General features: G+C 53.9%; 1 protein-coding gene across 1 annotated transcript; it reads right to left on the bottom strand.

Moving 5' to 3' along the window:
- Positions 1 to 383: 383 nt before the first annotated feature.
- On the bottom strand, positions 384 to 24,914 carry PALD1 (phosphatase domain containing paladin 1). The gene is made up of 20 exons (XM_036386023.1): positions 24,814 to 24,914; positions 17,842 to 18,041; positions 17,608 to 17,710; positions 17,248 to 17,427; positions 17,007 to 17,171; positions 16,760 to 16,920; positions 16,564 to 16,639; positions 15,808 to 15,956; positions 15,626 to 15,722; positions 15,412 to 15,516; positions 12,897 to 12,992; positions 12,187 to 12,321; positions 9,795 to 9,911; positions 9,096 to 9,275; positions 8,433 to 8,630; positions 8,033 to 8,173; positions 7,338 to 7,409; positions 7,085 to 7,225; positions 3,277 to 3,432; positions 384 to 703 (listed from the first exon to the last, which is right to left on the bottom strand). Exons 2-20 carry the CDS (start codon positions 18,027 to 18,029, stop codon positions 554 to 556), a joined length of 2,610 nt encoding a protein of 869 aa, XP_036241916.1. The 5' UTR covers positions 18,030 to 18,041; positions 24,814 to 24,914; the 3' UTR covers positions 384 to 553.
- Between the last annotated feature and the right edge of the window lie 282 nt (positions 24,915 to 25,196).

Below are 25,196 nucleotides of genomic sequence, written 5' to 3'. Positions count from 1 at the left end.
TAATTTTGCTTTTATGCCTTTGCTGAGCAGCTCAGCCCCCTCTGCACCACCCTGGCACTCAACTTGCTTGAGGCACCCCAAAACTGGGTACCACAGCTGCCATGCCCCCAGCTAAAAAGAGTTGTGAAGAATCAACAAATATGCCCAAGCCCTAAAAATACCCAGGTTTGAAGTGACTGGGATTTCTGTGAGTCCTAAGTCTGGCTGCTGGTGTTTATGGCTCCATATATACATGGAGCTATAAAAATATAACCATATATATATATTTATGTGTATATAGACATGTACATTTGTGTGTTTATACACATAAATACACCTCTGTGTGTACAAATATATAAATTTGTGTAAATGCCGCGCTGCCTCAGGGAGAAAGCGAGGAAGGATTTTTAATTTACAACATTTTTATTGCGTCCAAAAGAACCCCAGAAATCCTCCCATCCTAAGGCGAGCTTCAAGGCTCGCCCCTCCCTCCCCACACCCTCAGATTTGGGGAAAACAGTCTTTTTTCTTCGCTCTCCCCCACCCCAGAGCAGGCAGCAGGGGCCCCTTTGTGCTACACGAAGTCGCCGCGGAAGGGCCGGGCCGTGGCCCCCTGTGCCTGCCAGCGGCCCCGCAGCGTGCACAGGGCTTTGCCCTCCAGGCTCTCCAGCTCCGGGAATCCCAGCTGGTTCAGCACCTCGTAGACCCCAGCCACTGCTGCCACCTGGAAACAGAGGGACAAGGGACATTGGATCCCCCTCCCACCCCGGGGATGCTTCCGCCACCTCCGGGGTGAAGATTCCCCCCCCCGATCCTGGTAGCACCCCCTTCACCTCCCCCAGCCCTTTTCCAGCCCCAGTTTATCCATTTTCTAAGCCTCTTCCTTGCTGCTGGGGTCAGCCATCACAGGGTTTGTTGGCTTTGGCACCCTCCTGCCAAAAAGCTACAATGGCGCCTTGTTTTTGCTAAAAACGCCGGGATTATGCAGCGGGAAGGGGCGCCCCGGGGGTCAAAGGCTCCTTGTATCCACAGGTTGGGTGTTTTTCCCTCCCCTCCAGCAGACAGGGGGAGTGGGGAGGGGGAGGATGGAAACCCCACACACAGGAGATGTGGCATTAAAAGGGGCAGCACCTTTTGGGGCTGCACTCAAAAGAGATGCGGCGCCCAAAGAAAGATGCGGCGCTAAAAGATGCTCCAGCAAAAGCGGGGACAGAGGGCAGATGTAAATCCATGTGCTGGAAATGCAGCCCCAAAGGGTGCTGCTTTAAAAAATACAGCCCCAAAAGGTGCTGCTTTAAAAAATACAGCATTAAAGGTGCAGCTCCAAAAAGCGCAGCATTGAAGGTGCAGCACTAAAGGATGCAGCCCCAAAAGGTGCTGCTTTAAAAAATACAGCATTAAAGATGCAGCCCCAAAAGGTGCAGCACTAAGGGATGCAGACTTTACTAAAAGGGGCAGCATGAAAGGATGCAGGCCCAAAAGGTGCAGCACTAAAGGATGCAGCCCCAAAAGGTGCAGCACTAAAGGATGCAGACTTTACCAAAGGGTGCAGCCCCAAAAGGTGCTGCTTTTAAAAATATAGCCCCAAAAAGTGCAGCCCAAAAAGGTGCAGCACTAAAGGATGCAGCCCAAAAGGTGCTGGTTTTAAAAATATAGCCCCAAAAGGTGCAGCACTAAAGGATGCAGCCCCAAAAGGTGCAGCCCCAAAAGGTGCTGCTTTTAAAAATACAGCCCCAAAAGGTGCAGCACTAACGGGTGCAGCACTAAAGGATTCAGCCCCAAAAGGTGCAGCACTAAAGGGTGCAGCCCCAAAAGGTGCAGCACTAAATGAGGCAGCCCCAAAAGGTGCTGCTTTTAAAAATATAGCCCCAAAAGGTGCAGCACTAAAGGATGCAGCCCCAAAAGGTGCTGCTTTTAAAAATATAGCCCCAAAAGGTGCAGCACTAAAGGGTGCAGCATTGAAGGTGCAGCACTAAAGGATGCAGCCCCAAAAGGTGCTGCTTTAAAAAACTACAGCATTAAAGGAGCAGCAGCCCCAAAAGGTGCAGCACTAAAGGCTGCAGCCCCAAAAAAGCGCCGCATTCAAAACTGCTGCACTCAACCTCGGGCTTCCCGCATCCAGCCAACAGCAAACATCCCAAATCCCCACAAAAGCTGCTCCAGCCCCAGCGGCGGCCGCCGGGCAATGCAAACACCGGCATAGCCGGGATGCCAGGGCGGGACGGCCCCGCTCCGGCCCCAGCTCCGCCCTTCCATCGGCCGGCGGATCAAAGATGCCAATAGGAATTAGCAGCGCCGGCCGGGAATGGGGGAGAAAATCTCTCTGCACTGTAATAGAAGTAAGAGATGGAAATGCCAAAATAAATTGTAAAAAACCCTGAAATTATAGGGTACGTCGATAGAAGTAATACAATAATAGAGCAAAAATTAAGAGTGAAAATAGTAAGATACAGTCGTGCAATGATAAAATTTAAATAAATACAAATAATTAAAATGTAACAATATTAATAGGAATAAGAGGAAGACTAGGAGGAATAATAATAATAATAATAATAATAATAATAATAATAATAATAATAATAATAATAATAGCATTATTAAAATTGCCATGTCCCCTTCTTCCCCTTCTCCCCCCTGACTCTCCTTTCACGCAGAAGAACCCCCCAGTCACCAGCACACACACCCCTATGCACCCCACAGCACTTGTACCACCTCCAAAGTCCCTTTTCCATGGAAATTTGCAGCCCTCCTCCCAACATTCCCATTCAAATCAATGAATCCCAAATAAATCTGGCACCTACATCCCCCCCAAGAAGGAAATATGGGTAATTTAGGGTCTCTCACCCAGCCTGCCCCCATTCCATAAGGATCATTTAGGGTCTCTCACTCACCCCCATTCAATTTTCCCAGCTGGTTCCCAATCCCCTTGGATATCCAATGCCACCATCCCATACTCTCATGCCCTGTGCCACCTGTCCTGGCCAGGCAGGTTTGGCTGGTGGCCCCCCCAGCCCCAGATGCTGCAATCTCACCAAAACCCCTGGGAAACTCAAACCAAGGGAAAAGAGCAGGTTTGGGGTGGGAGAGCTCCTCTTCCATGTGGTGGGATGCCAGTGGCCAGTGCCAGTGGGATCTCCAGTGGCTTTCCATGAGAGCCACCAAGCCAGGGAGCAAAGGGACACAGATGATGCCCCAACAAGCCCAGGAATCAGGTGTAAGCTAAGGATGGGTGCCTGCTTCCCAGTAAATTCCTGTATTCCCACATAAACACCAGGTGGCAGCCTGGGAGAGCCTCACCTCACGCATCCAGAGGCTGAAGGGTCTCTGCCAGGAGTCCTTTTTCTCCAGGTGCAGGTAGGTGTTGAAGAGGATGAGGAAGATGTAGCGCTCCAGGTACTGCAGGCTCCTCAGCTGCAGCGTCCGCGCCTCCCGCTCATCCTTGCTCGACTTGCCCTGGGAGGAACAACAGCCTGGCTGAGGCACCTGTGGCACCCCCAGGGGAGCTCCTGCACCCCAGCCTCAGCCACAGCCCTGGGAGAAGCCTGGGAAGGGCACAGGAAGAGGGAGGAACACTTTGGGGACAGAAATGAGCGCATCCGTCCAGCCCGCTCCTGCTGGGGCTTGGCACTCCAGGCTCGCATTTACCTGTGGTTTCCAGTGGGTAACAACATTCCCAGAGCTCAAAAATAGGTGAGGAGGGCTAAACGTGGGGGGCAGGAGCAGGAATAGGCAGCCAAGGGAGAACTGTACCCCAAACCATGAGTTTTTGGATTGTAAAGCACTTCCCCAGGGAAAAACATCTCCCTGCAAGGCATTCCCACCTGGATTCAGCCTTTGTTTCCAGGGGAAGGGGAGAGAAGAGAAGAGAAGAGAAGAGAAGAGAAGAGAAGAGAAGAGAAGAGAAGAGAAGAGAAGAGAAGAGAAGAGAAGAGAAGAGAAGAGAAGAGAAGAGAAGAGAAGAGAAGAGAAGAGAAGAGAAGAGAAGAGAAGAGAAGAGAAGAGAAGAGTTGATGGTGATCACATCTCCCAGTATTATTTTATATATATAAATTATAAATATCTCTTTTTATGTGTTTTATATATACTACAGTCTTCATGCATTCATTATTTATATTTATTGCTTTATTTGATATTGTATGTTATTATACAGTAATTTTTATTAGTAGTATTATTGCCATTATTTTAAGCCCTGCATGCTGCCCTTTCTAGGAATTAATAAATACTAATAAATCAGAGCCCTGATCCCACAGGCCACCCCAAAAAGCAGCAATTCCTCACTCCAGCTCTGCCCTTGGGAAAAGGTGTCTCCTCCACCTGTCTGTGCCAGTATTTGTAGAAAGCAAATCCTGTAATCCTGTTATTTATCCTGGTACTGTATTACCCTATTTATTTTTCATTCTATTATCCTATTATTTACCATGTTGTTATCTTATCCTACTTATTTTTTATCCTATTATTTATTGTTTTATTCTGTTATGCTATTTATTTTTCTTCTGTTACTTATCATTTTATTCTATTATCCTATTTAATTTTCTTCTATTATCCAATTTTCTTCTGTTACCCTATTACTTCTCATTTTATTCTCTATCATCCTATTTAATTTTCTTCTATTACTCTATTACTTCTCATTTTATTCTATTATCTTATTTATTTTTCTTCTATTATCTTATTATTTACCATCTTATTATCCTATAATTTATTTTTTATCCCATTATTTATATTTTCCTACATTTTTCCTATTTTTTTCCTCTCAGTTAGGGGTGGGAAGAGGTCAGAACAAACCAAACCAAGCCCCCAGAACACCTTTCCCTTCCCTTCTGTTTGCCCTAAGCCTGAAAAGCATCTCCCACCAGGCTCCCAAAACCCCAACAACTTCCATCATTCTCTTCTCCAAGCTGCCCATCATTGATGAAAAAAAAACCAAAACAAAAAAAAAATTAAAATGAAAGCATTTGCTCAGGGCCAAGCCAAATCAAATGGGATGGATGGAGCAGCCAAGAGGCTCTTCCCTGAGCAGAGGGAGTGGATGAAGCCCTCCTTATCTTGCCTTCCCACCAGGATGCCAGCCTGGAAATGGGATCCAGCCCAGCATCACCCCTGTGCCAGGCCTGACAGCCAAGCAGGTGAAACTCCCCACATGGCCACATGCCCATAGTAAAGCAGGGAAAGCCAAAATTAAATTAAAGTACTTATCCTGAATGAAGATAAATTAATAAAAAATAAATGTGACTATAAGTAATTTATAATCGCTACATCTGCAAATAGTTGGGTCTCCAGAGGTTTTCTCTCCCAGCTCCCCAAAAAATGCAGAGGATCTCAGGAAGCAAATCCCCAGGAAGCTGCAGATGTTCCTGGGTGATTGAACACTTTGGTTTTTCTTCCCTCCATCGATGGCTGGCAGCCATTAATTGAAAACACAGATCTGTGGCAGCTGGAGCCAGAGCTGCAGTGAGGAATTCCCTGTGGGATGTGGCACAAACCACCCCAGGAATAACACCAGGCCCTGGGCTCTGCCCTTCCAAGGCTCTGTGACACAGCTGCACAGGTTTGAAACATCCCAAATCTGGGTAAAATAATCCTTTTTGCTTCTTCATCATCCCCACAGAGTTAAACAGGGCTGTGGAGCACAGGCTTGGCTGGCCATGGATGAGTCCATTCCCTTTCCCAAAGCTGAATCTCCTTCCCAAACTCTGAGGAGCCAGAGGAGCCTCTGGGGCTGGGAGTGGAGCGGGACAGAGCAGCCCTGCCCTCTGCAGGCTGTGCCTGGCGGGATGGGATGATGGGATAATGGGATGATGGGATAATGGGATGATGGGATAATGGATGCTGCAGGAGAGGAACGTGGGATGCAGGCTGGACTCTGGGTGGGATGCAGGACGGCAAGGGACAGCACAGGATCCAAGGGTGACCGTGACCACAAGAGCCCTGGTGTCACCATGATATTTTCTGAAAAATCCCTTTGCCAGGGTTTCTTCTCCTGGGAAGCTGAGAGGCCTCAGAAAAGAATGGAAACCATAATTATCTGATTGTTTGGGAATGTGGTCTAGAAATCATTTACCAACAGGTGCACCTTTGACTGGTTCCATGTGAATTGTTTTTAATTAATGACCAATCACCATCAGCTGTGTCCCACTCTGAGGAGTCAGTCACGAGCTTTCATTATCATTCTTGTTTAGCCTTCTGATGTATCCTTTCTCTTTCTTTAGTATAGTTTTAGTATATCATTTCTTTTAATATAGTATCATAAAATAATAAATCAGCCTTCTGAGAACGTGGAGTCAGATTCTCATCTCTCACCTCGTCCTGGGGACCCTCACAACACCACGCCCTGGCACCTCTCTGGTGACACTCCAGAGACCTGCAGCCTGAGCAATGACCCACGTTCCAGATTGCAAGGCAAGATGTGTTCTATTACCATCTGTATGGCAGCTGTCTTTTGTCAAGTGGGCAGCTTTCCTTATCTCTTCCACAATCACTGGGAGGGGACATCTGCTGATATTGGGCTATTGAATGTCCCTTCATGGCTGATAAGAACTACAGCAGCCCACTGGGAGATGTGAGCCCAGAGGGAGGAGCCAAGCATTCCTACCTGGATATAATCTGGAGATTCTGGAACACCAGCACAGCTTCTCCACTGGATTCCCCAGAGGAACAGCAGCTGCCTCTTCCACTGCATCTTCAGAGGAAGAGACTGCACCTTTCTACAGGATCCTTGCTCCAGCAGAGCCAGCCCTGACACTGCAGGAGGGCTGAGCCACGATTCCAATGGGACTGCTGCCCACACCCTGACCCACAGGGTGTCAGGCTGGGTTCTGACTCTGTCAGTGTTGTTTTGATTTACTGCACTGTTCATTTTATCCTTGTATTTTCTTCCCTATTAAAGAACTGTTATTTCCTGCTCCCTTATTTTCGCCTGAGAGCCCCTGAATTTCAAATTCATAGCAATTCAGAGGGTGGGGAGGGTTCACATTCTCCATTTCAGGGGAGGCTCCTGCCTTCCTTAGCAGACTCCTGGCTTTCCAAACCAAGAGAACCCAGCTTTGTCAGGGCTGGTCCCAGAGCCCTGCAGCCCCTGGAGCTGCCCAGTGCCCGGGGAGGGGCTCACCTGGCGGAAGGTGCAGATGATGATCTCCCGCAGGTGGTAGTGCATGGGGGTCATGGTCTCGCTGACCGTGTCCAGCGCCATGTCCACCTCCTTCTTCATCCGGTGACCGTCGGGCAGGAGCTGGACCACCTTCATCACCACCTGGAGCACGGGCAGGAGCTTCACCAGGAGCCTCCCTGCCTTGTCCCACTGCCCCCACCTCCAAACAAGCAGCTGTGGCTTGAGGGAGCAGAGGGAGAGCGCCAGGACTCACCTCGAACTCCCCCTTGGTGTACTTGGCATCGGGCACGCTCACGATTTCCTCCTCGCTCATCTCAGGGATGCCCTGGGGTGGCCAGAGGGGAATGGGTCATTATGGGCTGCACAAAAATGCAGAGCCTGTGCCCAGCCCAGCAGGACCCCCAGCATCCCTCGCCTTGCCTCCGCCAGGCACAGAACATGAATATTTTACCCCTGCCCAAGAAGGGAGCCACATGTCTGGATAGACAGAGGACTGTTCCAGGCACTGGCTCAGGGTGCCCAGAGAAGTTGTGGCTGCCCCTGGATCCTTGCAAGTGTCCAGGGCCAGGCTGGACAGGGTTTGGAGCCACCTGGGATAGTGGAAGGTGTCCCTGCCCCCAGTAAAGGAGTGGAACAGGATGAGCTTTAAGGTTCCTTCTGACCCAAACCATTCCACAATTCCATGCTCTCCCCTGCCCTTAACCCTTCATCCTGGGGAGGGAGCTCTCAGGAAGAAGGTAAAGGCTCACCAGGGATTCACCCAGGCTTCTGGAGCTCGCTGGGAGTTAGGCACAGCAAATGACAACACACAGACAGGCGTCCACCCCACAGTCCACCCTGATCCTGCCCACGCTCCTTTCAACCCTCTGGCTGTGACACAGCTGCCATGGGCTCTCCAGAGCTTCCCCAGGAACCCCAGCAGGGGTTGTTGCAGCCCCCTGCACTCACGTTGAAGTGCCACAGGGTGAGGACAGCGATGACCATGGCTGTGGTGGTCCTGCCCCGGCCACTGGAGCAGTTGAACACGAAGGCTGCCCGCGAGTCCTCGGCCAGGGCACTCTTCATGGCCTCCAGCAGCCGGTCAAAGTCCTGCCAGGACGAAGCCAGTGGGTTTTCAGGGATGCAGGGCTTCCTCACCTTGGGGTCCCCTTTGTCCTACAGCCTCCAGGTTGAACTCCCTGCTTCCTTGCTGCCAGAGCCACCCTTGCCCACCTGAAGGCACTCAGCCTCTGCATACAGCACCTCCTGGAGATCCCCCCTGCCCTGGCAAGCACTGAGCACCCAAGGGACATTTCTGCACAGCATCAGGGCTGGGATGGAGGCAGCAGCACCCTCCCTCCCTGGGTACCTGCTCCTTGGGAGCACAGAAGTCAGGGATGGGGATGCGGCGGTAGGTGAGTCCCTGGCAGGAATTCTTCTGCTGGCTGAATATCTCCTGTGTGGTCAGGCAGCTCTTGAACATCTTCATCTGCTTCTCTGACTCCAGGTACACCTCCAGCCACTTCTGGCACTTCAGCAGGTCCCCCTTCAGGGCAGCCTCCAGTTTCTGCAGAGGACAGAGAAACCCTCGCTGTAACACCCGCCCCTTCTGATTTTTAATTAGGATTTTAATCAATGTTTTTAGATGCAGGTGAACACCCCAAACCCCACACCAGGTCCTGGCCACCAGTTCTGCCCAGGTCCTTCTCTGGAGCCCCAGGAGCATTGTTTCTCACCACACCACTCCTCCATGCAGCCAGGCTGCTGCTGGCAGCCAAGCTCCCCCACTGCCTGTCTCCCCTGGAAATCCAGCTGGGAACATCCGCTCCCCTTTCCCCAGATGCCTTTTACCCTTGCTCTCAAGGCATGCTATAAATTCTTCCAGGGTAGATCTCTCTCTGCTTTGCTCCCTTGCTCCCAAAGGAAAACAAACCCAGCAGCTCCAGAGGGTGAGGAACTATGAAAGCCTGCGGAAATCACCCATGAGGATTCCTGGGAACCTCCACAGCCCCCAGCACCTCCCAGAGCTCACCTCCAGCTGCTGGGGCGAGGCAGCAGGCACGGGGATCAGCTCCTCCAGGAGCCCAGGCTCCCGCAGGGTGTAGATCTGCTCGTTCCCCTCCAGGACCGCTTCCTCCCGCAGGTTGATCCAGAGGATGCGCAAGTGCTTCCTCTTGGCATCCGTCAGGTACCGCAGGACACTGCCCAGGCTCTGGGGGAAGGGTGGGCAAGGGTGATGGGAGGGCTGGGAGCCAACAGGGGGGTCCCTGCCTGTCACATTCACATTTTCTGGAAAAATCCCTTCCACCAGGATTTTTCTCCTGGGAAGCTGAGAAGCCTCAGAGAAAAAGGAAAACAATTCTTATCTATTTGCTTCTCCTGTGTTTGGCTCACATGTGGAATGTGTTTGGAGATTGTTTACCCACAGGTGATTGTTTCATTGGATTCTGCTGTGAGTTGTTTTGACTCACTGGCCAATCAGTGCCAAGCTGTGTTGGGACTCTGGAGAGAGTCACAAGTTTCCATTATTACCTTTTTAGCATTCTGTAAGTATCCTTGTATCCTGTCTGTATTCTTTAGGAGAGTTTAGTATAGCATTCTTTAATATAACATAGTATCATAAAATAATAAATTAGCCTTCTGAGAACATGGAATCACATTCATCATTCCTTCCTTCATCAGGGAACCCCACAAATCCAATGCCTGCCCGACGTGGGATGGTGTCCCTCACCTTGGAGCTGGGCTGTGCTGTGCCATAGACGGGCATCTTGGGCACCCTTCGGAAGTTGGCCACGCTCATCTCCTTGGCAGTGCTCAGCACATCCGGGCAGAAGCGCTCATCTGCCACCTGGAACAGAGCAATGCCCAGGCAAGGGATGCCCCTTCCCACCCTCAGCTCTGAGCACACCCCAACCCACAGACCCTGCTCAGGACAAGCCCCCAGACCTTTCCAACAGCTGCATCCAGGGCTCAAAGCTGCGTTTCCAAGGTGGGACAGGCTCTTCTTGCAGCACAAAGCACCAACAGCCCCAGCCTCCTCCACCCCACCACAGAGATATCCAGGGCTCAAAGCTGCGTTTCCAAGGTGGGACAGGCTCTTCTTGCAGCACAAAGCACCAACAGCCCCGGCCTCCTCCACCCCACCACAGAGATATCCAGGGCTCAAAGCCCCATGGCTGCGTTTCCAAGGTGGGACAGGCTCCTCTTCTTGCAGCACAAGGCACCAACAGCCCCGGCCTCCTCCACCCCACCACGGAGCTGCTGCCCAGGCTCACATCACGGGATGCTCCAGACACATCCACGTGCACAGGGATCTCTGGCCACACATTCATCCTCAGGTGGCTCAGGCTGGAAGGGACTTTAAAACCATCTAGTTCCATCCTTGCTGGGGGTGCCAGTGGGAGCTGAAGGACCCAAGAGCCCACAACATCTGCCCTACAACAGGGAACCCCTTTGTGAATGCAGCAGGGGGAGAGGGTGGGGGACAAAGAGAACCCCTCATCTCATGTTCATGTGGCAACAGAAGGAGTTTATTCTCAAGCCTTTCTTTATAAAGGACATTTGAAAAACCAGGTCTGGATAGATCAAAGGTCTGATCTTTTACTCTCCCCAAATCCTGGACCAGGGACCTGCTGGCAGCTTAGGAAGGAATGTAATTGGCTGAAGTTCCTGACAGTCAGCCCAGGGGCTAGTTTATGGAGCTGGCTGAGTAGAATTAATTTGCCCAGTACAAGCCACCTGGTATTGTGATATAATGTGGAAACATCTCCTCCTTTTTTCCTTTTATTAAAATTGCAACCTGCTCTCTATCATCCATCTGCAAGGGTGTTGCAGTAAAGCGGAAAAATTGTAAGAAAAAGGCCTCAAAAATCAGGCCTGCTCTGGCTGGCCTGTCATTTCTTCTAAGTCAAGCTAGCCCTTTGCAAGTTCCCATGTGAAAGCAATCCTGGTGTGAGCAGTTCCTTAGCATAACATCTATTCCTGGGTAAAAGACAGCTAGCAGTTGTATAAACTCTTTTTACAACATTAGATAGAAAAATTAAAATTACCTCCCACAAACAACTTTTCCTGCATGTACACCCCGGGGGTTTGAGTGACCAATCAACGCAGGGTGACAACTTGTTAATAACCAATAAAGTAACTGGCAAGAAAGCTACTGACCAATTGGAGTCACACACGAGGTCTGTAAAACTGTATAAAAAGGAGTTATGTGACTGAAGAAGGGGTTTTTTCCCCCCTGAAGAAAATGGAGTCTGCATGATTTATTCCCATACAAAGGCCCTATGCAAACTGGCTGACAGAAGCCAGCACAGGTTTAACCTGCATGAGACCACGTAGCACTGGAGCTGCAGCCCTCACCTCTAGGAGTTAGGTGAGAACTTTGGCCAGCTCATCACATGCTTCATGTGGTTTTAAAGGGGTTCTCCCAGCCCTCCACACCTCTGTGAGGGACAGCACCCCAGGAAGGTGCTGCTCCCACCTGTGCAGTGCCCACTTGTCAGAACCCAAGACATCCCTCTGGCTGTCCTGGATGGCTCCAGCCCCTGCCAGGGGGCTCAGAGACCCTGGCACAGAGCCCAAGGCACCTGTGACTATGATTTTGACCCATGGAGCAAATCACCACCTTTATATGAAGAATTACAAGTCAAGAGAGTTTATGTAGGATAATAGTTTGTCACGGGGTGAAAAACAGATTTTTGAGGTTTTTAGAATGGGGGCTCGGGGTCCCCAGATGGAGGAATTTGGGCGTGCCCTGTCCTTATTCTTTCTTCTTGTTAGCCTGCATCTTCTGGGTGCTGGTGGCACTTTTGGATTGGTTTAGATCAGGAACACACTGTCTAACACAGGTGATGGGTATTGGGAAGTTATGGTAAATAATGTACACATAGTTTTTAGTATAAAAAGATAACACTGCCCTGAGGGTGGCCAGAGCGCCTTAACCCGACCTGCCAGACAGACCTGCGGCGCGTTGAAGAAAGAAAGTTATAAATAACAAAAAAATAAACAACCTTGAGAATGAGAACAGAAGAATCCTGACTCCTCCTTCGACTGCTGGGCTGGGAAAAGAGACTTGTACATATCTCGGGGTCACTGTGAGCAGCAGAAGCCCCGGGAGCACTCACCAGCACTCGGGCGCCCTTGGTGAGGAGCTCGGCGGTGACGGTGAGCTCGGCGCGGTTCATGTCGGCCTGCAGGCGGTACAGCTCCGGGCGCCGGCACATCCACCTGCTGAAGCTGAGGGCAAAGCCCAGGGGGTACTGCCGGCGGGGGAGGCACCATCAGCCTGGGCTCTGACCCCCCTGCCCGCCGCCCCACCCGGAGAACCCGCTGGGAAAACTCCAAGGGGGATGGAGCAGCTGGTTTGAGGGATCCCCGGGGTGCCCCCTAAGCTGTGTGTGCCCTGGTAGCAGAGGCAGGGAAAGAGACCCCACGGGGCTTCTGAGGGTGCTGATTAGATGAGGGTTTATCGGGGGTCCCACCCCTGGGAGCAGCATGGTTCCAGAGGGAGAAGGGAGGGAAGGGGAGAGAGAGGGAGAGCCTGGGGAGAAAAGTGCCAAGAGCGCGCCTGGCCTCCCTCACACAGCTTAACAGGGAGATTCAAGGTGGGTGCAGAATAAGTCTTGGGCCAGTGGGATTACAGATCCGTGATCCTTCAGGGGAGGATCACAGGCTTGGAATAAAACCTACATTTTCATTTTGGAGGGGTGAGACAGAGCATGCCATTTAAATAAAATGTAACACCACAGCGGGAAGCCCCCACCCTCCCACAGCACAAAGGAGACAAATAAAACAGAGGGCAAGGAAGGTTTTGGGCTGTGCTGGAGGTTTTTACCTGCTCGTGAAGGTAGTAGTTGAAGGCAATCAAGTAGAAATAGCGTTCGAGACTCTGCAGAGTCCTCTGGAGGAAATACTCTTTGGTGCTGCTCCCCTGGAAGCAAAGGACAGGGAATCTGTGATGCTCAGTGCTGACCAGCCCTGCAGCCCCCAGCAGACCAGGAGGCTGGAAAAAAGCCCTACAGACACTTTGGATGAATTGGTTTGTTTTTTTCTTTTTTAATAAAACGTTTCCAGTTTCCCATATTAAATGATGCTCAAAGGCATAAATTCACATTTCAGCTCAAAACAAAAGCTTCCCCTTAGCACAAGGACACACCTGGAGCAGTTCCAACCAGTCCATGCTGTCACAGGGACACACTGTCCAGCTGGGACATTCAAACCCAAGGGAATGGGTCTGGAAAATGCAGGGTCCTGCCCCCATTCCAGCCATCTCCATGACCTTTGGATGAAATGCTCAGGCAGTGGCATCCCTGAGCCAGCCACACACCCTGCAATACCCTTAATTTCCAAGTGTCTCCCTTTTCCATGTCCAGAAGCATCCTGATACCTATGTTTCCAGCAAGCTCTCCTCCTCCTCCTCTTCATCATCACCTCCACAACCCTTCAGAATATGCTGAATATGTCAGCATATTCTCCACCACAGCTATCCCCTCCCAGGGAGGAAACTCAAACCCTCGGGATTTTCCATAATTCAGAAACCTCAGCAGGGGAGGTGGGGGGTTTGTACCTCTGAGCACCCCATCCAACAAATGAACCTGGCACCAGGTAAGGAACACCCAGCATGGCATCCACAAGCATCCCCAGAGAGCCTGTGGAACCCTCTTCCCAGGCCAGGATGGAAAACCCTCCAAGATGGGGCTGCGTCCGCGCTCAGCTCGGCGAGCGGGGTTTGCTCATCCCTGACACTCCGTGGCTGACTCATGAATATTTACTTGTTCTCCACAAGAGAAATCCGGCCTGCAGTCATTTATCAAGAGGAAAGGCAGTGGGATTTGCTCTGGAAACTCAAAACAAAGCCTGTGGGGATGGAGCCGTGCCAGGTTTGCCGGCAGCACCGACAGCAGAGCGGTGCTGCTGCTGCTTCCCGAGCACTTGGATTCCTGCAAAAAAATCCACCCCAGTGCTCCCACCCAAGGCAAACCTCCTAACATTCCCCTTGAACACCCTGGGGGTGGAAAGGGGAATGATCCACTCGTGTTTCAGCCGTGGAAAGCCAGGTATTGTGGGAGTCTGGCTGCTCAGCATCCCACACCAGGGTTCACCTGCACCTCCATCACTTGAGGGCTTAAATCTCCATTTCTGCCCCCCAAACTCAGGCAGAAACCCACAGACATCATTCCTCTGTGCCCAGAAAAGTCCTTTTTCCCCCCAAACCAACCAGCTCACCCAGCACCACTCCAACACAAAGAAGTCCAGGCTGGTTTTCCAAGGACTGAGCATTATCCCCTCTCCCCTCCTCACCCTCCATGTGCCCCCAGCACATTTTCCTGGCCCCTTGCCACTGTTTAAACCTGCTCTTGCTCCACAAAGACTTGAAATAAACACTCCTTGAGGCTTATTTACGGCAGTCCCCCAGCCGTTTGTTGTCCAGGAGTCCAGGATGACACAGAGCAGCTTTCCCCAGCAGGGAAAAGCCAGGGAAAGGCTTCAAGGCAATGGGAAAATCCCCTGTCCCATGCCCAACCTTCCCCTGCTGTACAAGAGAACCTGCCAGCACACAAACAGCACAAAATCCACCCTGAAAGGGAACAGGGGAGTATAAAATTTGGGATTTGCCACTAGGGACCAAAAAAGTGACAGTGAATGCCTTCTTCTCCTGTTGCTTAATAATTTTCATGGAGTTTTTTTTGCCACAGGGCACCTGGTTTGAAATTGCTCTTTACAACCAGCTCCAGCACTTCCACCCCACGTTCAACATTTAAATGGGAAAATTAATCTCCAAAGAAACTGGGATCAGGGCAGCACCTCCACCTGAGCATTTAATCTCCTTCCATCACCTGGTGAGGAGCCCCCTGGTTGGGCAGGGAAGACCCCACCTTTCCAGCATGGAAAGCCAGCCTGATCGCTCTTCAAAACAGCAGGAAAAAACATAAATCCACAACTAGAAAAGCCTGACCTTGGGTGACTACATTTGCAATGATCCCTCCCAGCTCCCAAGGACTTTTACCATCCAGGCTGATATCGATTTTCCAATTTTAGAGCTGATGAAATCAGGGCACAGGATATTATTTGCCCCCAAGGTCATCTACCAGAAGCACTAGCAAAGCCCAAACCAGACTGTTTTCCCCCAGTCCCAGCCTGCTCCATTTTATGGCTTTTAAAACAACTGGGTGGGGGAAAAAAAGAGAAAGAGACACTCCACAACCTTCCAGGTTTCCTATCTCTGGGAAATCTCCAGCTCACAGGAAGCTTTGGGTTTCCAGAATTTACATTCTTCTCATCCCAGCGCAAAAACAGCTCAAAAAATTTCCCAGTGCCGATGGCTCCCATCCGAGCACTCCTCTGATTACCTGGATCTGGTAGTCCTCCCCAATCCCTTCCAGCTTCTTCTTGTTCTCGTAGATGGCTTCCTTCATGTCGTGCATCTCCGAGCAGGAGGCGATGGCACCGTCCACCTCGGGAGGAGCAAGAGGGAAATTGCTCCATAAGCCTCGGATCTGGGGGGAAACTCCATCCCTCCCTCCCAGCCACAGCCTGCTGGAGGGTTCACCAGCACCCCCTTACCTCCTCCACTATCTGCTGGCCTTTGGGGACCATCTCCATGAAGGTCTGGATGACCCGGAGCCTGTCCCTAGGAGATGTCTTGGGCAAGGGGGGGAAGCTGCGGTGGGAGAAGGAGGAAATCGAACCAGCCCCAGGGGGAATGGGCATGGCCCCAGTCCCACCCTGGGGGCTGCTCTGCTTACTCAGGCTTCTGGGCAGCTCCTCGGTGGTGGTGGAGGACCAGGGTGCCCATGGCCATGGCCAGGTTGGTCCTGCCCACGCCGGTCTGGCAGCCGAAGAGCAGCGCGGGCGGGGGCCGGCCGGGGTCCCACAGCAGCAGGCTGGGGCTCTCCTAGGAGGGAGGGACACAGGGATGGAGGGATGGATGGAGACCCCAGCAGCCTCCAGGAGAGCCAGGTCTGCCCCATCAGGGGCTGGGATGAAGGCCATGCCCAGGCATGGAGGGGTGGGCAGCATCTCCCTTTTGCTCAGGGGATGGGGTGGAAGGAGAACAGGACAATGGGTGGCTCACCCACTGCATTCCCCTGCCCAGTGCCCTCTCCATCCACCCCACTGGAGATGCTCCCACCACTCATCCCCAGCCCACTGAGATTTCATCTTCCAGAATGTTAAAGGAAAAAAAAAGGCAGCTCTGACATGGAAAACCTTTGCACCAAAGGCAGATCATTCCAGCCAAAGCCACTTAGGGAAGAGCTGCCTGGAGGAGGCCAGGGATGGTAATTTCTAGCCAGGGGTAGGGATGAACTGCTGGACAACATGGACTTCTCCAGCAGGATCCTACAGCAAGGGGAGTGGGACCTGCAGGCACAGGCATCCTCTAACAGGCAAAGTTAAGGAAAACCAGAAGATGCTCTCAGGCAGTCGCGGTCTCCACACAGCACAGGAGCAAACCCCACCCCAAGGAGGCTCCACGGGCCAGGTGCTTTCCCTCTGCTCACCCTGAGGCAGCGGATGAAAGCATCAAACTGCTCCTCCAGAGGGGCTCCCTCGGCGGGCAGGGGCAGCCGGTGGTACCTGCCGGGATGGGGACAGCCCTCGTGAGGATGGCACCACGGAGGGGCTCCATCCCCACCACCACGGGGGATTTGCGGCTTGAGGGGTGCCAGGAGGAGGAGGAGGAGGAGGGAAAAGGACCTGTAGGAGGGCTGGAGGAAGACAGGCCTGCGATAGACCTCGTCGGTGACCTGGATGTCCTCGTCGCAGTGCACGCGCACGGCGTGGGGCTCGTCGCGCAGCCGCTCGATGTCGTTGTACACGTAGTACACGCTCTCGCTCAGCTGCGCGAAGTCACGGATCTACAGGGGACAGGAAAAGCCCCGTCACAATCCCTCCTCTGGCCTCTGAACCCCTGGGATGTGCACCCATTCCCGCCCCAGCTCACCTCCTTGCGGATGGCCAGCTCCAGGCTCTCGGCCCGCGCGCCGCGCTGCAGGCGCTGCAGGTTCTCGTGGAGGTTCTCCTTGCCCCGGGGCGTGTAGGACACAAAGTCCCCCTCCAGCCGCAGGAACACCACGGGCTCCTCACGGACACAGAAGAAGACACATTCCTGCAAATAGCAGGGGAGAGGCTGTCTAAAAGCCCTGCTGGCTTTTTTCCCACCCCAAGTTCCCACCCCCACCAACCTTGTGGCCTTCTCTCTGCAACTTCTGCAGCACGAGCTTGAAGCCATTGAGGCTGGGCTGCCCCATCCCGAACACGGCGTAACCTCCCTTGGCCTGCCGGAAGTTGGGAGCGCCGCAGCTGCCAGTAGTGTTCAAAACATCTAATTTTCCATACACATCCCTGACCATGAAGTATTTCCCCTGCAAAACACCAGAAGAGAGAAGGTGGGACATCAGCGAATTTGGACTTCAACACAGCTGAGCGTAAAAGCGGCTTTTTCTACGTGACCTTCAAAATGAGCCCCCCTAAAAAACTCCTGAGGTTCCCAAAGGCCAGGCTGAAATTTGCTGGGTGATGAAATCGGTGGCAGAGATGCTCACCTGCACCAGGTAGTGCTCCAGCGTGGCCTCAGAAATGCGTCCCACCGTGTAGTTGGCCTTCAGCAAGTCATCGTGGATCTGGAACTCCTCCCTGCAGTTGTACCTTCGAGAGCCACACACACACAGGTGGGTAAAGGAAAAAAAACAATGGCATAGGTCAAGATCGAAACAAACCCCAATATTTAGAGAAGAGGGTGGAGAAACCCAGAATTCTGGAGGCTGCCGAGGACTTACGTGATGACCACAGGCGCCACTTTGTTGGTGATGATGGACTTGGCCTTGCTGTTATGGAGCCCCAGGGTCTGGAAGGAGTGGATGCTGAGGGAGTGCTGGTCCTCCATGCTGCTGTCTCCCGGCGCCCGGCTCTCCAGGGGGGATGCCGACACCGCCTGCTGTGCCGCGCTGGCCGTCGTACCCATCATCCGTGGGCAGATCTGCCAGGATGGGGACGGAAGGGAGAGAGGCAAAACAACAAACAAGGAGGTAGGGGAAGAAAGAAAAGGGAGGAGGAATTTATTTTTCAGCCGCTCCTGATTCAGGATGGGAAAATCCCAGGCAGGCACAGGGCAACCCCCTGCTGACAGCCGGCCAGGGAGGGAAGCTAAGCCAGCCCTTTCCCTCCTGCTCCCACAAAAGGCTTTCTTCCTGCCTGCCATGCAGCTTGCTCCATCGGGGAGGTGAAAGTAGGGCTGAGGAGGGAGGGGGGGAATAAAGGGCGAAATGCTGGATCCGGTCCCTGAAATCTGCCGAGTCAGCACATGGCACTGCACAGAGCCTCGTCCCCTGCTTTCCCAGCACCCACAAACCACTCCCCACATGGAAAACTCTGGAACAGAGAGCACATGTTACTGGGTGTTTGGTGTGTGCCAGCCTGGAAGCTGCCTGTGCAGCAGCACCCAGTTATCCCCACGCCAGGGGAGCACCCAGGGCAGGCAGGGACCCCAAAAACAGCCCCCAGCTCCATCCCCAGGGAGCTCATCCCTGCACAAGGATGGAATGGAAAGGGCCAGGCCTGGCGGCGGCCAGGAGCATCCCGCCACACTCCAGCGGGCTGGGACAATGAGCCGACTGTCTGCGCCAGCCAGGGCCGGATCCCGGCTTCCCAACAAAGCCAGGGATGGCAAAGGGCTAGCCTGGAAAAGACAAGGACTCTGCCCACTCCTAACGAGACAGTCCCCAGTGAAACCTCCTTTGTGTGCGTGGGAATAACCCTGGCAGCACCCGAGAGGGGACGGTACCTGCTCCGAGGCGATGCTCAGCGCTGGGAACACAGGGAATGGCTTTAACCCAGCCCTGCAAACCCCTCTGCAGCTGCTCCTCCTGCCTCACAGGCAGCCCAGGATCAACCCCTTACTGCAATCCCTGCGAATGTGATGCCCCCAGCAGCTGCAAATGCTTCAAGTGGGGGGAAAAGCCTGCGGAAAATGTGCTATTTCTAGACTGCTGTGCCCAGGCACACATTTTCCCCTCCTCCCCATCTTCCTTCCCTGCTCCACGGAAAACTTGTTGCTCTACTGTGAATTTTCTGCACCATTAGGCAGCCTGGTTTCTTTTACACACAAGAGCAGAGGGGGGGGAAAACAAAAACAGCTGTTTCAGGCCAGTGCTGTTTCTCCAAAGTCGTCTTGAGTGTTTCTTTCATGGCAACACTGTGAGGGCAAAAATAAGGAAAAAAAAAAAACAGGGAGGTTTTGAGTGTTTCAGAGCAAGTGCTTGAGGCTTTGGAGAGCTCAGGCAGCAAGCAGGAATGGGGCACCCAGCCAGGATGCTTTTTTTTCCCCTAATCTTGCTCAGAATGGGTTCATCTTTTCAACAGTGGGGTGGATCGATCCCTCTGGGTTTGCTCCAACCATCCCCATGCTGCAGGATGGAGATTCCACCCCCCAGTTCCAAAGCAGGCAGCTCCTGTATGTCTTTTGTCTTTCTCCCCTCCCCACAGACACCCACTTTCACCCTAAAACCCCCAGGGATATTTTCTTTTCCCAACAAATCACACCAAGAAATAACAGGCATAAAAGACGCCGGGCAGATCTGGAAATTGCCCTTCAAACCACAAAATGAACAGAGAGAGGAAATCACATCTCAGCTTCTTCCCTTACTCCCTGCTTAGGCTGGGCAGGCAAAACCAAGGAAGAAAAGTACCAAAATTACCCAAAATGGGTGCTGAGGGAAGCCAAGGGAACTGCTCTAAAAAGCCAGGAGAAGAGGGAAGTTCTGTGGTGTTATCCAAATGGGAGCAGCTATTTACTGGTATTGCTGCATCTGATGGGAGCAGGAGGATTTACACCCCCCCAGTGCCCACTCTGCAAGCTGAGACACAAACTGGGATGGGTAGGGAAGCAAAACCCTACCCCAGGAAAACAGATAAAATGATCTTGGATGAAACTTTACCAAATATTGCCGGTGGCTGCAATGGGAAGAGATGCAATGAAGCTACCATCACAGGCCAGCCAAGGGAAGCAGGAGCCCAGGGCCAAGCCTGGCTGGGACCAGCCCACCAAAGGGCTCTGGATTAGCCCAAATATCATTGTTTTCAATATCACTGTTTTCCCCATCACTGGCCACAGCTGGCAAACACCATGAGATGTTCCTGCACTGGAACAGGATGCCCAGAGAAGATGTTAATGCCTCTCAAAGTGCTCAAGGCTGGATGGAGCTTGGAGCAACCTGGTCTAGTGGAAGGTGTCTCTGCTCATGGCAGGGGGTGGAACGAGATGATCTCTAAGATCCTTCCCACCCCAAACCATTGTGGGATTCTGTGATTCCAGGTTAGGAGGCTAGGAAGCAAGCCACGTGGATTTTACAATGTCATCAGCCATCAGGTGGCATGGGCTGGTTTTGAGTATCCCTTCCCTTTCACCACATTGTATTTGGGGGTTTCCTTCCTAGGAGAGCGAGGACACAGAGACAACATCCCCCTGCACAGCATCCTGGCCTCCTGCCTGCACCTTGCCCTTCTCTTCTGGGGACAAATCCCAGAAATATTCCCTCAGCCAGCAGCTCATCCCTTCACAGACCCCAAAGCCAAGCCTAAGATCAGTCATGGCCAAGGCTCCTGAACAAAGAGCCCATTTTCTCCCCAGGTGCCAAAAGAGCCAACACCCTGCACGAGGGCATCCCACCAAACAAACCAGCAGTGTTCCTCTCCAGGTGTTTTCCCTAAATTCAAAGCACTGCCGATTAATTATTCTTGCTGCCTAACGAGAAAGCGGAGCCTCCGGGTGGGCAGGGCAGAAGTGCTTCCCTTCCCCTCCAGACCCTGTTTCAAAACACCCAGCTCTGCCAAGCCTGGACAGGGAATACCAGAGGAGGCACCAGGAGCATCCCAAGAATTCCACTCGAGCATGCCAAGGCATCCTGTGCGTGCAGTGCCGCAGCCTCTCCCACAGAGGCCACGACGCTGTAACAGCGCCCTGCCCTCCATCTTCCCACCTCTCCCATCCTCCACGCACCCCAGGGGTTATTCCCACACCCGGGGACCTGGAGAGGACTCAAAGCTGGAGCAAACAATGGACTAAATATAGTGGGAGGTGGTCAGGCTGCAGCTGCAGGATGCATCTGCCCCGGCCACCGCGCCGAGGAGGAAGCGTGCACTTGCCTGGCCGCCTCATTGTCAGCAGGAAATAAATCAAATAAATCTCCTCCCGTGCATCCTCGGGATATTTTATAGCTTTTAAAGCTCCTCTAAATGAAAAGCAAAGCCCTTTGGGAAGAAGCAGCATCCTCCTAATGAATCCATCCTTCCTCGGCGTGGGGCAGCCCCTGTGGCTTTTCAGCTTGGAGTCGGCATGGATGCATCCTCGAGGGACCCAGGGGCACCCCTGGAGCACTGCTGAGCCAAGCAGGGAGGCAGGAAACACCTCAGGCCAGCAGGAAGCTCTGGTCCAGCCAGAGGGGCATCACTGGAGCCTGGAGGAAGCAGAGCTGGAGCTGAGCCCCCCGCCCCGGCGTGCTCTTTAACCCCCTTCTTCAAAAAAAACCAGCAAAAATGAAATCCCACACAAACAGCTTCTGTGGGACAGCCTGGAGATATCCCAGAGCCAAGGCTGCATGGGAACCAGGCTCCTGTTGTTCCAGGTGATGCCGGAAGGAAGCGGCTTGGCTTCTTAAAAGCACATAATAAAACAAAAAATAAAGGTGAGAAATAACACATTAAGCTGCAGATGATTTGGAATGTGTTGTCCTGTGAGGGTAAAATAAGGCAAAGAACCAAAATGCCTCAAATCAACCTAAAAGTGCTTTGCCATGGGCAGGAAAAGGCCCTGGAAGGGCAACTTTGCAGCAGAGAGCTCTGCTTTTACAAGCCTTGACTGATTTCTTAACATCTTTAAAGGAGCAAAAGCGACTGCCCTCCATCCTCACGAGCTCCTTGGAGAGCCGGTGGCGATGGCCAAAAATATAACGAAATAAGCAGCATTTCCTAGAAAGTCCAGAGGTATTTCCCAGTCAGGCTGGGATTGGGGCAGCCAATCCCCCCACCAGCATCTGCTGAGCACCACAGGAAAGCATCAGTGGGATGCCTGTCCCCAAATCCAAGCAGGAGCATCCAGAATAACGAGGATCAGGCATTTCACAGCCCCTCCCCAACGTGCTCCTGGCTTTTGGCAGAAAACCGAGTGCCACATCCCCATCCTCCATGTGACCAACTTGCCTTTAGTCACTTCACTCTAAACCCCCCGCCCTGAAGCCAGGGAAAGTTGTTGGACACAGGGAATGGAGGAGAAAAAAAGTCTCCCTAAAAATGGGGATGCCAATGTGCTCCCCACCATGAGGAGGATGCTAGTGTCCATTGGGAATGGTATCCAGGCTGCAGCCCTTCTTCACAAACCTGATTTGCATTATTAATCAGCATAATTAACCTGCCTCGCTAAGCACAGCCTGGGAGGAATTACATTCCTGGAAGTGTTGGACAGGGCTTGGAGGAGCCTGGTCTGGTGGAAGGTGTCCCTGCCCATGGCAGGGGGTGGGATGGGATGCCCTTTAAGGTCCCTTCCAAACCACTCAGTGGCTCCAGGGTTTTGCAGAGAGCCCACCTGTAACTGCTGCCTCACACCCCACAAGTGTTAAGGCCCGCTGGCAGGCTCCATCTGTCCCTAGAGTGCTCCTTTTTGGGCAGGCAGGAGATGCTGGGGCTGCCTGCTGGTGAGGTGAGGGGTTTCATCAAGGAGCAGCAATGGAAAGAGGAACAAAGCCCTGACTCGGAAGCACCAGCGCTGCCACTTGCACCGTCAGCTCACTGCCAGTGGTTTCAAGGTCTGCCTGAAGGGTTTCCTTTCAGTAGCACAAAGCAAAAACACAACAAAAAGCCGTAAAACATGAAGATAAAGGCTGGGGGGCATCTCCAAAGAGACCAGCAACCTGTGGGCAAAGCTTTTGTCCAGCGCCAAACATTCCCCAGCCTGCCAGGAAGCTCCACAGCCCCACACCCAAACCAGACCTGCCAAGCTCTTCCCCGCCGGAGGTTCTGTGGTGTGACCCCGCTCTGGCTGCCAGGGGGGAGCAGGGTGTCCCCGAGGGTGGGGAGCCCAGCCTGTCCCCCCCAGCACAACCCTGGGATGGCCAGAGCCAGGCGGAGCCGGCCTTTGGGAAGGCCAGGGCTGTGATTTTGTGCTATTCATAGCTAACCACGGCTCCCCTCCCAACGGGGGGAAGGCAGCCGGAGCAAAGGGACGGCTCCTTTTACACGGGGCTGCTTTTCCACGCCGACCACACCTTTGCCAGGACAAGCAGCACCTTATGCGTGCCAGCAGCGTGGTTTGGGTTTGGGTTTGGGATGCAGCAGGACTCGGAGCTCGCAGATCTCCTCTCCCTCGCCCCGCTCTCTTAATAAATAAAGCAAAAATCAAGCAAATCCCAGGGGTGTTTTGCTCACAGCAGAGACCTGCCCGTTATTTTTAGGCTCCGTGCAAAGACATAATCACTTCCTGCCTTCCAGGAAGGAAATGTCCCACCACCGCTGCCTGGCTGCCTCCTCCTCAGGCAGTGCCTGCCTGCTCCCAGCCCAGCCACCCCAGAACCCGCTGTTTTCTCCCATCCAGGGCAGAAAAACAAGCTCGGGGTGTGAGGGGTGCCAGGGCTGCGGGAAGACGAGGGGGTGCTGGCTCCCCCAGCACTGAGAGGATGCACCGGGCAAAGGGCAGGGAAGCAGGTCCGGAAAAGTCCGGCAGCCATCGGAAACGCAGCCTGGATGGGCTTTCTGGAAGTTTTCAGCCCCGAGGAGCTGGGCAGGAGCTCAGCGGGTGTGGGCAGCCTTGCTCCCGGGACATTCCCTCCGGTGACTCGGTGCCGCAGGGGCCGGGAGCCCACCGGGCTCGGCGCCATCCATCCCCCACGTGCCAGCGGGAAGGAAGCCCATCCCATCCCATCCCAGCCTTCCCGTTCCCCAAACGGGAGGCTGCCCCCGGCCAAACCCTCAGCCACATCTGCTCCTCTTCCTCCTCCATCTTCATCCTGCACCTCCCCGCTCCCAGAGCCCGCTCCCCGGGCGGTTTTGGGGAGTGCAAATGAGGCACAGCCAAGAGATGCAAATCCCAAAACTCGCTCTGGAGCGGCGGCAGGCACAGCCGGCACCGGCCGACAGCCGTGCTGGGCTCCCAGCCGTGCTGGGCTGGCTTCCAGGCCAAAAGAGGGAGAGAAAAAGCCCCTTTTAAATAGGGAACGCAACTCAAAGGCAGGAGAGGTGGGAGGATGCCATCCGCGGGGCGCACGCTGGGCCTCAGCACTAGCGATCCACCAATTTTCCAGAGGTTTGAAGCCCACCCTTGGCTCCGGATGAGCCCTCCTGGCCACGGCTGGGGCACCTCATGGCCACGCCGTGGGCTCTGTGCTCCAGGGGCAGAACAAACCTTCCCCCATTGTCCCGCCCGCCTTGGCTTGGGGGGCACCCCCCGCCCAGGAAGCCCCCCCGGGTGCCCATCACAAACCCCCCGGAGGGTGGGGGGCACCCTCGAGGGCTGCTCCCGCCCCCTCCATCCCCTTCCACCGCGCCGGGCCGGGAAACGAGCCCCAGCACCCCGGGGAGGGCATGAGAGGGGCAGCCGGTCCCGGGGGGGAGGAGGGAGGCTGCCCGGCACCGGGATGGGGCGCGGAGCGGGGCAGGATGCCCGGAGCCGGGGCTGGAGCGGGGGGAACACCCAGTGCCGGGGCTCGGGGGGAGAATGCCCGGCTGGGCTCGGGGGATGCCCGCTCCGGGCGGGGATACGGTACCTGGGGGGCTCCGGGCTCAGCTGCCGCGCCGGGCCGGCCGCGCCGTCGGGCGCCCCATGGGGGCGGCGGGAGCGGTGGCGGGAGCGCAGCCCCGCGGCCGCGCCGACCGCCGGCGCCTCGGCGGGGGAGGGACCGGGGCGGGCACCGGGACGGGGCCGAGGGGCGTCCGGGACCGCCCCCGCCTCGGGAACACGCCCCCTGCCCCGCCCCCTGCCCCGCTGGGACACGGCACCGGCACCGCGGGAACGCCCGGCACGCAGCACCCCCAAACACAGCACCCCCTGTCCCCTTAGGGACCCCTGACACACAGCCCCATCGTCTCGGGGACACCCGGCACGCAGCACCCCCAAACACAGCGATTGTCACCTTAGGGACCCCTGACA

This window comes from Molothrus ater, chromosome 8 (assembly GCF_012460135.2).
Source record: "Molothrus ater isolate BHLD 08-10-18 breed brown headed cowbird chromosome 8, BPBGC_Mater_1.1, whole genome shotgun sequence".
Taxonomy (NCBI): Eukaryota; Metazoa; Chordata; class Aves; order Passeriformes; family Icteridae; genus Molothrus; species Molothrus ater.
The sequence above is the reverse complement of the archived record's forward strand: the minus strand, read 5'-3'. Positions and strand labels throughout refer to the sequence as shown.

Excerpts from the sequence above, each read along its gene's own strand:
- PALD1 (XM_036386023.1), bottom strand. The coding sequence starts at position 18,029 with ATGATGGGTACGACGGCCAGCGCGGCACAGCAGGCGGTGTCGGCATCC. Across the intron at positions 15,957-16,563 it reads CTTTCATCCGCTGCCTCAGG|GAGAGCCCCAGCCTGCTGCT; the intron begins GTGAGCAGAGGG and ends CCTCCCTCCTAG. Across the intron at positions 7,226-7,337 it reads ACACCAAGGGGGAGTTCGAG|GTGGTGATGAAGGTGGTCCA; the intron begins GTGAGTCCTGGC and ends CCCGTGCTCCAG.